General features: G+C 42.8%; 1 protein-coding gene across 4 annotated transcripts in view; it reads right to left on the bottom strand.

Moving 5' to 3' along the window:
* The window catches only part of LOC100671195 (galectin-9B-like), a 29,494-nt gene extending 16,905 nt beyond the window's left edge, over positions 1 to 12,589 (bottom strand). For 2 of the 4 annotated variants that reach the window (XM_064271450.1, XM_023553442.2), the window contains exon 1: positions 6,136 to 6,359. In XM_064271450.1, coding sequence (XP_064127520.1) covers positions 6,136 to 6,174 — 39 coding nt within the window. In that variant the 5' untranslated portion in view covers positions 6,175 to 6,359. Of the gene's footprint in view, positions 1 to 6,135; positions 6,360 to 8,594; positions 8,819 to 12,096 lie in introns of those variants that run through there. The other 2 variants (XM_064271451.1, XM_023553440.2) reach the window with 2 other exon arrangements.
* Positions 12,590 to 12,612: the final 23 nt, after the last annotated feature.

Raw genomic sequence — 12,612 nt, 5'->3', positions numbered from 1 at the left:
TCCTTCTATGCATTGTGAAATGGGACCCTGAATAAGGAAAATCTAAGCAGAATTCAGGCCTTTGAATTACGGAGTTGTGGAAGAATACTGAATATACTATGGACTGCCAGAAGAAGGAACAAATCTGTCTTGGAAGAAGTACAGCCAGAATGACCCTTAGAAAGGAAGATGGAGAGACTTCATCTCACTTACTTTGGACATGTTATCAGGAGGAACCAGTCCGTGGAAAAGGACATCATGCTTGGTAAAGTTGAGGATCGGTGAAAGAGAAGAAGACCCTCAATGAGATGAATTGACACAGTGACTGCAACACGGGGCTCAAATGTAGCAATGACTGTGAGGATGGCACAGGCAGGCAGTGTTTTGTTTTGTTGTACGTGCGGTTGCTATGAGTCAAAACTGACTGAACAGCACCTAACAACAACAATACTATTTATGGATAAAATATCTCTAGGAGAATTCATAAGAATCTGATAACACTAGTTGACTGCAAGAAGGGTATGGTCACCTGAATAATGACTACCCCAAAGGCGTCTGCACCCTAATGCCCAGAATCTATGAATATGCTACTTTACGTGGTAAAAGGGACTTTGCAGAAGTGATTAAATTAAGTATTTTGAGATGGGAAGATTATCCTGGATTATCCAGGTGGGCCCAATGTGATCACAGGGTCCTTAAAGCAGGGAAGCTTGGGGGCTTGGTGTCAGTAGTAGAATGATGACAGAAGCAAGAGGCTGCTGCTGTTTTTGAAAATGGAGGAAGGAGACATAAGCCAAGGAATGCAGGCAGCCTCTAGAAATAGAAAAGACCAGGAAATAGATTTTCCCCTAGAGCCTCCAGAAGGAACACAGCCTGGTCAACACCTTTGTTTTAGGACTCTGACCTCCACAACTGTAAGAGAATAAATTTGTGTTGTTTAAAGCCACCAAATTTGTGATAATTTGTTACAACAGCGATGTTGTTGTCTACGTGCTGTCAAGTCAGTTCCGACTTATAGCAACTCTATGCACAACAGAACACTGCCCGGCCCTGTACCATCCTCACAATCGTTGTCATGCTTGAGCCCATACTTGCAGCCAGCATGTCAATTCATCTCATTGAGGGTCTTTCTCTTTTTCGCTGACCCTCTACCAAGTGTGATGCCCCCTTTCAGGGGCTAGTCTCTCTTGAAAACATGTCCAAAGTACACGAGATGAAGCCTTATCATCCTTGCTTCTAAGAAACGTTCTGGCTGTACTTCTGTAAGACAGAATCCTTCATTCTCCTGGCAGTCCATAGCATATTTCAATGTTCTTCGCCAATACTTTAATTCAAAGACATCAATTCTTCTTCAATCTTCCTTATTTATTGTCCACCTTTCTTTTTTTTTTTTTTTTTCACATGTATATGAAGTGACTGAAAACACCAAGGTTTGAGTCAGGCACACCTTAGTCCTCAAAGTGACATCTTTGCTTTTGAATAATTTAAAAGAGATCTTTTGCAGCAGATTTGCCCAATGTAATGCGTCCTTTGATTTTTTGACTGCTGCTTCCATTTGGCTTCCATGGGTGTTGACTGTGGATTCAAGTAAAATGACAAACCTCAAAATTTTCTCTGCTTCTTGGTCCAGTTGTGAGAATTTTTGTTTTCTTTATGTTGAGGTGTAATCCATAATGAAGAGTGTAGTCCTTGATCTTCATCATTAAGTGCTTCAAGTCCTAGTCACTTTCAGCAAGGAAGGTTGTGTCATCTGCATATCACAGGTTGCTAATGAGTTTTCCACCAATCCTGATGCCCCATTCTTCTTCATATAGCCCAGCTTCTGGGATTAATTGTTCAGCATACAGATTGAACGAATATGGTAAAAGGAGACAACCCTGGCGCACACCTCTCCTGACTAAACCACGTAGTGTCCCCTTGCCCTATTCTAACAACTAGCTCTTGGTCTAAGTACAGGTTACTCATAAGCACAATTAAGTGTTCTGGAATTCCCATTCTTCGCAGTGTTATCCATAATTTTTTATGATCCACACAGTCAAATGTCTTTCAAAGTCAATGAAACACAGGTAAACATCTTTCTGGTATTCTCTGTTTCAGCGATAATGTCCCTTGTTCCACGTGCTTTTATGAATTTGGCTCAAAGTTCTGGGGGTTCCCTGTTGATGTACTGTTGCAACCGTTTTTGAATGATCTTCAGCAAAATATTTTTGTGTGTGATATTAATGATATCATTCTATAATTTCTGTATTCTATTGAATCACCTTTCTCTGGAAGGGGCACAAATAAAGATCCTTTCCTGTCGGTTGGCCAGGAAGCTGTCTTCCAAATTTCTTGGCATAGAAGAGTGAGCACTTCCAGTGCTGCAGCAGTTTGTTGTACCATCTCAATTGGTGTTATGTCAATTCCTGGAGCCTTGTTTTTTTGCCCATGTCTTCAGTGAGGCTTGAACTACTTCCTTCAATACAATTGATTCTTGATTATATGCTACCTCCTAAAATCGTTGAACATACACCAATTCTTTTTGGTACAGTGACTCCGTGTATTCCTTCCTACATCTTTTGATACTTTCCATGTAGTTCAAAATTTCCCGTGTAGAATCCTTCGATGCTGCAACTTGAGGCTTGAATTTTTTCTTCAGCTCTTTAAGCTTGAGAAATGCTGGATTTGTTCTTTCTTTTTGTTTTCTAACTCCAGATCTTCGCACATTTCATTATAATACTTTACTTTGTTTTCTCCAGCTGCCTTTTGAAATCTTCTGTTCATCTCTTTTACTTCATCATTCCTTCCCTTCGTTTTAGCTACTCTATGTTCAAGGGCAAGTTACAGAGTCTCTTCCTACATCCATTTTGATCTTTTCTTTCTTTCCTGTCTTTTTAATGATTTTTTGCTTTCTTCAAGTATGATATCCTGATGTCATTCCACAATTCATCTGGCCTTTGGATATTAGTGTTCATTGCATCAAATCTGTTCTTGAGATGCTCTCTAAATTCAAGTGGGATATATTCAGTCATATTTTGGCTCTCAGAGACTTGCTCTAATTTTTTCACCTTCAATTTGAACTTGCATATGAGCAATTGATGGTCTGTTCCACAGTCAGCCCCTGGCCTTATTCTAACTGATGATATTGAGCTTCTCCGTTGTCTCTTTCCACAGATGTAGCCAATTTAATTCCTGTGTATACCATCTGGTGAGGTCCACATGTATAATTGCTGTTTATGTTATTGAAAAAAGCTATTTGCAAAGAAGAAGTCATTGGTCTTGCAAAATTCTATCATTTCATTTCCAGCGTCATTTCTATCACCTAGGCCATATTTTCCAACTACCGATGCTTCTTCTTTGTGTCCAACTTTTGCATTCCAACCACCAGTAATTATCACTGCATCTTGATTGCATATTTGATCAATTTCAGACTGCAGAACTTGGTAAAATCTTCTATTTCCTCAGCTGCAATGGTAAACTAATAAGAAGGGGTATTGAAGAACTGGCAGGAGGAAAAGCCAGGGAGAAGGACACTTCACAGGACATGTTTTTTTCCCTGTGGAATTTGGAACCATGTGTATCAGTGAGGGAGCCACAGGAACCATAGATCCGTGTGATACCAGAGGATGGATTTATGTACTGGATTTATGGACCCACATGCCTGGGCCCATCTCCCAGCTCCCTGGGTTAGTAACTCTGATGTTGGACAAGTCACTTAACCTCCCTGGGCCCAGTTCCCTCCACAGAACAGCAAGATAAAAATGGCCTGGCAGTGTTCTCAAGGTGATTAGACAAGATGCCACGTGGAAAGCTCCTGGCTCCAGCTGGCCTTGACAATAACAGCTGTTTGCCTTAGGACTGACAATCTCTCTGCTGGGGCAGAACTTGCTCTCTGTTCCTGGCTGAGCCTGGAGTCTGGATTTTTTTTCTTCCCCTCAATAAGTCCATATAGCAGAGGCAAGTCCTACAGGCCAGAGACTATGTCAGGAGAAGACACCCACTTCAGCGCTGACAGCGGGGAGGCCCACAGAGGGCAGTGTGACGCTTTCAGCCGCAGGGCTCTCCTACCTTAGAGGCACCGAGAGCCTTATGGAGGCCAATCTCTCATGCTCTGTGTTATCTGCTCTACCCTCACCACAACCCCAAGCATTATTATTGACGTCTTACAGATGAGGAAGCTGAGGCACAGAAAGGTTCCGCGGCTTGCCCAAAGTCACACAGCTGCTCAGCAATAGAGCTGGAATTTACACCCCAGAATTCATGTTTTCAATCCCCACACATCCCTGTCCTAACTCACCAAGTACTTCCTGAGCCAAATAGCCAGCACTACCCTGACTGTGGCTCCAGCTTCCCTCCTGGATCTCTGAGGAGTCAGGCCAAGACGTGGGTGAGGAATGGGCGGCGAGATTCCCAAGCCAGGCTCTCATCTTCTAGTAACTTCTCAGCAGAACAGTGGGGCCACATGACCATCTCACACAAGTCAGCATTTTGAAGGAAGTGTGGCTCTGACTGCCAAAGGTCAGGAGATCACTTTGGTAAGGCTCAGCTCACCCAGACTAAGGGAGCCTACAGCCACACGAGGGGAGGGAAAGGTCAATGGTCTTTTCTTGTCTGGACCCCCAAGTCTCTGGTTTAACTTTCTGGTTTTTTTTACCCACAGGAGTATTTTCCTTCTGGCTTGAAAATCTTGGCTTTTGAGCCAAGGGATGGAAAGCAAAAACTAGTCACCAGAATAATAAAATGTCAGAGGCTGGGAGAGCATTGGGATACTGTCTGAGAAGAACCAGAGAGGCATAACCTGCCCAAGGTGGTATGCTCTGAACCTGAGGTGCAGACAGGTCCTGTCCCAGGTCTCCCAGCCCCTCCATGCAGGTCTCATGCCAGGAGCCTCCACAGTTTGGCTGAGGGGGCACCAGCAACAGCAACAGCTGAGAGGAAACAGGCCAGGACAGACAGGGGTCTCTGCTGACCTGGGCTCGAATGTAAGGCCCTAGCAGCTTCCCTTCCCTCAGCTCTGTCCTACTGCCCCTCTGCCCCTCCTCCCTCCCCCAGCCCAGGAACGGCTCTGTTAGCACAGCACTCCAGCCCCTCAGGAAGCTCTCTGTCAAGGCCAGGAGAGGCTCCTATCACAGAGCCCAGCCCAGGACACAGTGACCACAGAAGCCTCCTGGGCCTGGAGCTGCTGCTTCCCTCCATTCTCCATTATTCCTCTCTCTGGAGGTAAATCAAGGCACCTTCCTTCTGTGCCACTTACCATCTTTGGATATTTGGCAAGTGACCTCAGTCTTTCTGAGTCTCAGCTTTCCCATGTATGAAATGGGGATAATAAGCCTCAGTGTTTAAGCAAGGCCACCTGCAGACAAACACACATGACAAAATGGGGCAGACGTTGCCCTTTGTCTCCCACCCTGCAGGGACAGCCCCCACTCCTCTCCCGACACTGCCCACTCCACAAATGCCCTTGACCTGCCTTGTCGTGTTAACACCAACTCACCCCTTAGGCGGTAGACACCACCTCAGGAGGTCTTCCCTGTTGCCCCCAGCTTCTTACTGCACTTACGACGCACTGACTGTGTGTCAGGCACTGTCCTGGGCACTCCAGATATACTACCTTGTGTAATCCTTATCCCAGCCCTGGGAGGTGGGCTCAGGAATCATCCCCATTTTACAGAAGAGGAAGCTGAGGAACAGAGTGGTGAAAGTAACTTGCCTGAGGTCACTCAACTAGTAAATGGCTGAACCAGGACTTGAACCAAGGGAGGCCTTCTCCAAAGTAAGTGCTGGGTTGTTATCACTCCTAGAAGCCCTGCTTCCTTCCCCTTTCATACAATCCATCGCCCTTTTGGTTATTATGTATGCCTGTCTCCCCCCAGCACCTAAGACAGGACACACACCCAGAAGGAGCTGAGTAAACATTTTTCAAACCAAAATGCAAGAATCCTGATGCTTATCATCCCTTAGTCCCTGAAATGCACTGGGGAGACCTGCATGGAATAGACATTGTGTCAGGATTGCCCCATATGGCATTTCTACCCTTGTGTTCTCTTTGGGATGCCCCCCTCCACTACCTCCTGCCACCCAATATTTGCTTCCTCAGGGACCCAGAGCTCCTTCCCCTAGATGTGGCAGCAGCCTGGCAGGCTAGCACCACCCCATGCCCGCAAACCCAGGACTCACCAGGTTCAGGTAAGGAGGCTGGGCACTTCTGAAAACCATCTCTCTGTGCCTCTGGGGCTACTGCTGCTTTTCACCTGCCAGGCAATCCTGTGCACAGTGGAGGGACTTCACAAAGAAATAGAAACCAAAGCAATTTAGCAGATATTCAAGGGGTAGGAGCAAGAGGAAGTGAGTCTGAGAGAGAGAGAAAGGTAGAATGCTAGGAGATGATGGCTTACAGTGGAGGGATGAGGATGGGAGTCGGGGAGAGGAAGTGGTCACTCCCAACACCAGTAATCTTTTCTTCCTCTCAGTGGCCTTGCCCCCCCAAAACCTAATCATATTTGGTTCATGTATGTTCAAAAGTGTCTGACCACATCAACAATATTGAAATTTCTAGATGACAACTTCCTTATGCTATGTGACCATGCCCCTGAGTATACTCAGTCAGTTACAGAGTTCAGAAAAAAATGGCACTGCTTGAAAGAGTCTGTATGCCTGGGCATTACCCCTGTCTATACTCCCGGAATCACTACCACCACCCAGGGGGTGTGGAGTCTGATTGTAGCCATTTTACACATAGAAAAACTAAGTCTTAAAAAGCCTAAGGGACATGCTAATTATTAGTGGCAGCTTGAGCCATGTAGGTTAACTACGTGCTTGGCTGCTAACTGAAAGTTGGAGGTTCAAGTCCACCCAGAGCTGGATTCACAAGGACAAAGCAACCGGGCTTTGAGGTACAAAGACGATGGCTAGGACAATCTTGGAAAACATCTTTTAGGGAATCTTTCCCATAAACAGATCATAAAACAGCACAAATGACCCACATACTTTCCATTCTTATCTTTTATTATTAGCACTTAGTGAATAAGATTTGTTGGACCAATGAGGACACTCCTGACTATCGTTACTGAAACGTGTACCAATGATTGTTAAGAAAGACAATTCAAAATGTAGGATCTTAGTTTCTAGCCAATTTGTGAAAAGGAGAAGCTTTCAATGGTTTTGCCCATCTGTAACGTTAATATATACTGATGACTCTGTAAATTTCCCCCAACTCGGGCAGACATGGCTCTAGCAGCACCTTGTCCATTTTCCCACTTTTGACTGCTCTGTAATTTCCTCGGATTCAGGCAGACATGGCTCTGGCAGCGCATGCTTGTCCAATTTCCCACTTTTGCCTTTTTTGAATACATGCTGAATAAAACTTTCTTTTGCTTTACTAAACTTTGTGATGTTTTTTACCCTACAACAACAGTTAATGGCATAGTCGTTAAGCATTCTGAAGCCACGAATCCAGTCGACCTCAAGGAGACTTGGACTGCAGAACAGAAGCTAGCAAAGAGGTCCTATCACTGCTCACAGAGCACTCACTGACAGGGTGAGTACTCTGGGAAAACGAACCTTTGCTTATTCTTTTTTGTTCTCTTTCTCATGTCTTAAGTTTTGTTTGGCATATTTGTTTGAAAAACCAGTTGTTTGACTAAAGAGATTTTTCTTAGATTTTTCCTTGATCATTTGGTTAAGAGTATTATTTATTAACTCTTTTGGTAAACTGCAGTTTAGGTCTGGATTTGGGCTTTTGAGACGTTAAAGAGGTAATTCTATTTTCAAAGAGCTCTGAGCCACTATGAGCCACAAAAATTCAGACATTTGTGAACCAGTAAAAACCATTATGGTGGCTGCTGGCACTCATCACAAGCTTTAAAGACTCTTATGACAAGATAAGTTGGTCTCAAGACAGGCTAGAGTGGTAGGCTGCCTGCCACCGGCAAGAAAACTCCAGCAACCAAGGTGCACGTGGTTAGACCACACTGTCTGAACCCTGCAACGTTCTTCATTAGGGTTCTTTTTGTGACTCAGAGAAAACCTGGGGAATAGTGCTGTTTAACCATACAAGGGGAGATGGCAGCTCCTGACCAGTTTTGCCAAATTTGCAGGGAGCTGGGACAGCTCCTGAGCTGTTTTATTATATTCTCAGGGAGAAGTGGTAGCTCCATGCCTGTTTTTTGATATAGTTTCTCAGTAAAGAATCACAATGGTAGAATCATTAGTAGCTACTTTGAAGTACTTTCCAGATCAGAGGACCTAGTATAGTTAAGGTCTAAAATAAGACACTAGGTCTCTAGCCAGCAGAATGCGTTAAGTTCAAAAAGAAGAAACAAAAAGCTTGAACCTTAGAGCTTAACATCTTTGATAAGTACACCAAGGCACTGGTTTGGGGTTCCTGTTTAAAAACGCTACAAACCGAGTACACTAGAAGTCATTTGGAGTTTCTGTGATCACTTTGGGGAAATGGGCTTTCATTTGTGTTGTCTTTTCCTCTTCGGGGAAGTTTTACTTGATGCTCAGGTTTTGTCAAAAGGTCTAATATTCCTCCATCTGAGGCTCTGACAACAAGTTTTTGTTGTTGTTAGGTGCCATCAAGTCAATTCTGACTCATAGCGACCCTATGCACAGCAGAACAAAACACCACTCACCAGCCTGACAATCGTTGCTATGCTTAAGCCCATTGTTGCAGCTACTGTGTCAACCCGTCTTGTTGAGGGTCTTCCTCTTTTTTGCTGACCATCTACTTTACCAAGCACGATGTCCTTCTCTAGGGACTGATCCCTCCTGATAACATGGCCAAAGTACGTGAGTCTCCAAGGTCATATAGCTCCAGGGAAGCTTTTGAAAGACCCTTTTCAACTAGGTGGAGGCCCTTTTAAGACAAAAAGAAAATAAGAAAAAATTGCTGCTTTGCTATAGTTATCAGAAATTGGGTGGATTCCAATCCTAAAAGGACTGTAAACAAGTTCTGTCTATTGTAGAGGATCTTTAAGAAGCTAAAATATAGAAATCACAATGAGACACACCTGAAATGGCCTGGGAAAATGTTTCCAACCCTAACCAGAGGTGAATATAACCAGACGTTATATCCATATCAATGAATTGGTCAGCTGAGCAGAGGCTCTGTGATTCCCAAAACCAGTGGATAAAATCTTTAAGGGCTAAAATTAGATCGGGAAAAATATGGAAAATAGTAAAAGTTGAATGAAAACTTAGAATATTTAAACAAACTTTATTTCAACTGCAGTTATGTTTTGTGGTATACAGATTCAAAACAGTTCCCAAGAGACTTTTAGGTAACTTCCTGATGTTAAATTGAGTTAATAGATACTCACCATAATTTGAGTTTATACTTTTGCTTTTTATGCCACAAGGGAAAGAATATATATATGTGTGTGAGTTCTAAGTCTGCTAATGAGTGTGTTCATTTTTGCCATTTAAAGGGATGCACTATAAGAGATATGCAGCAAGACATCATTTAAGAGGTTTACTTTTTCAAAAAATTATTTGATATGGTCAAAATTTTACCTGTCTGAAGTTTAATGGTTTACTTTGTGAGATTTTTTGGAGACTTAACGTCAAACAGCACATAACAAATAATTGGGCTTCTTGCTGTTAAAATAACAAACTTTTCTTTGAATTGAAGGGCTAATTTATTTTCTGCGCAATCTGCCTCAAAGACAAAAGTTCCGTCTCTCATTAGAATCGGATTCCTGAATCGAAAACCAAGCCACATGGCTTGAGAAAGAAAAAAAAAGCTAAGGTTTTTACCTTTAAGATCTTTGGTTAAATAAATTAAGTACTGTTTCTCAGTGTCCTGTAATAAACTCCCGACAACGCTGAAACTTCATGGGAAGCCACCCAAATGTTTATAAAGGAAAAGTGTTCAAAATGTTTATTTAATATGTTTTAGGTTACATGGAATGTGTTGTCAAAATCAAGATGTGTTGTCAAAATCAAGAGAAGTGTGTGATTCTCTTTGGGTTAAAATTTATCTGTTAGTGTTTCCTCTTACGTTTTTGCCTAAGATTAGACAGCAAATGCATAATATTATGTCATAATTTTATTATTTTTTTAAATGCTAATTTGATTGCAACTTTATTTTTTTTTTAATCTAGCATCTTCAAAGACAATACTTTGACTAGGGAATTCACTTCATCTACCTATAAAATTTTGTTTGTTTGTTTGTTTGTTTTAATTACTATTCAAGTATTTAGAGACTTGATAATCTTGGTATATTGGTACATCCTGACCATATGATATTGTCTCAAAATTATTATGTAATGTATTATATCTGAAGCTCTTTGAAGATAAGGTTAATGATTATATTTAGAAATATTTTTCTCTAAAGTTTGTTTTAACTGATTTTATTTGGCCTTTACGTTATGCTTGTAATTAATTTCTATCAGGTCTTTCACTATTAAGAGTATTATTTTTATAAATTAATCATGGTGTAACTGACAGGGTTAAATTGTTCCCACCTCCTGGAATGTAACCAATAGGGTTAAGCTGTTCACCCTCCTCCCAGTACCCAGTACCCAGTACCCCCACCTGTGAGTTCCTGATAAGACATTTCTGTGTAACAACACAAAGTTACCTTATTGTTTCTCTACTCAAGGCTGCTTCACTACTCACCAATCACCTGCCCCTCCATTCGGACATGAGCCCTAAACCTGGCCTTAGGTCAACTTCATGTGTCATACCCCCCATCCATCATATAGATGCACCCCCTTACATGTCAATTAGTTCCTGAAATTGCCTGCCTATTTCCAGAAACTTCATGAATTATGCAAAATTTCCCTACCCAGAACACTAAAACAGCCCTGAAATTTCCAACCTTGGAGAGCTTGATTTGAGACTTAGTCTCCGAACTCCTTGCTTGACTGGCTTGCAATAAAGTCCACTTTCTCAAAGGCCTGGTGTCTCTCAATTGACTCAATTGAGGGATCACATCAGGCAGGACCCATTCCCATCAAGTTACAAATTCTGGTGACCCAGATAAGACCTTTATTGTGCTTCTAACTTAGGCTGCCAGGCTCCTGGGAGCACCTTTGGCCACTGGGCATGACCACTTCCCCTCAGTACGCACCAGCTAATTTCTCTGGGAGGTGACGGCAGAACCGACCTTCATGGCTAGAGCTGCTCCTAGAGCCATGATGACTCTTTTTTTTTTTTTTGAGATTGAGAAACAGGCTCTGGATAAGGATCCTCATCTCCTGAGTACTGTGTGAATGATGTCATAAGTACCTAAGGGCTTCTGATGGGGTGAATGATTTAGGAGACATGGGCAAACCCAAGAGAACTACCCTTTCTGTCAGAATCTGAGTGGTTGAGGGTCATGCCAGTACAAGCCCAAGAGAACAGCCCTTTCTGTCACATCTGGGTGGTTGAGGGTCATGCCAGTACAAGCCCAAGAGAACTGCCCTTTCTGTCACATCTGGGTGGTTGAGGGTCATGCCAGTACAAGCCCAAGAGAACTGCCCTTTCTGTCACATCTGGGTGGTTGAGGGTCATGCCGGTACTAGCCCAAGAGAACTACCGATTCTGTCAGAATCGGTAGTTGAAGGTTATACTGCTCCGGTTATAAGAAGCCCGTGTTTCACTTTGGTCATTGTGGTTCTAGCACTCCTGGTTTTTCTGGTTTTAGCCTAGGTCCTGGTTTTTCTGCTTTCTGGTTTTGATCTGGGCTCAGGTATGGGGAACGCACAGGATATACCAAAGTGCAGCCTTCTAGAATGCATCCTAACTAATTAGGCTTTTGTTGTTGTTGTTATTATGATCCTATAAAAAAGAGGATGAAGTTTTTCTGCAACATTGTGTGGTCTCATTATAATTGGCTGATTGGGAATGTTAGCCTCAAATATGTTCCCTAAATTGTAATACTGTTTTCCAGTTAGATTTGTTTTGCACTCGTTAACGAAAATGAGATGAGAAAATGTATGTTGATGCCTTTATGTCCTTGTATAACAACAAAAATGTTCAAAAGCAATATGAGATTATGGTTTCTACTGAGGTAAAGAGACAAAAGGTCTTTGATTCCCCAGGGGAAGACAATTTGTCCCTCTTCCTCCAAGTCAGCCCCACCCTCAGAAATGGTTTGACTGAGGCACATGCAAAGTGGTTTGCCTTTTGGATGAGGGACTTCCTTACCTGAAACAGGGCAACAGGCAACAGGGTGTCCACTAAGACAGGTTACTACCTGGTAGGAGGAAAATAGAACTCCAGGATTAGCCTGGGTACAGACTCCATTCTCTACATCTGATTTGTTCAATAGGAGAAAACAATCTCCCCCTTGTGGAAAGAACCTAAAACATATGCAGATCTTTTTACTTCCATCTTAGCTACCCACCGCCCTACCTAGGCTGATTGTCAGGCACTCTTGGATATTCCTTTGAGCCCAGAGGAGCAGAGATCAGTCTCAGGAAAAGCCAGGGAAGAAGTAGAGCCCCTTCACCAGCCAACAACCCTATTCGGCAAGCTCCTGATTTAGCAATACCTTTTTTCTTCTAAGCCTAGGTGAGACCCTAATAATTCTCTGGGAAACGCTAGGCTCAACCATTTTCAGACTTGTCTTATTACAATGTTAAAATGAGGTGCTCCAAAACAAATTTAAATAAGGCCTATGAGGTCTGTCAAGGACCAACTGAGGATCCGTCTACCTTCCTT

The sequence above is a fragment of the Loxodonta africana genome, chromosome 18 (assembly GCF_030014295.1).
Source record: "Loxodonta africana isolate mLoxAfr1 chromosome 18, mLoxAfr1.hap2, whole genome shotgun sequence".
Taxonomy (NCBI): Eukaryota; Metazoa; Chordata; class Mammalia; order Proboscidea; family Elephantidae; genus Loxodonta; species Loxodonta africana.
This window is presented reverse-complemented; position numbering and strand designations above follow the sequence as displayed.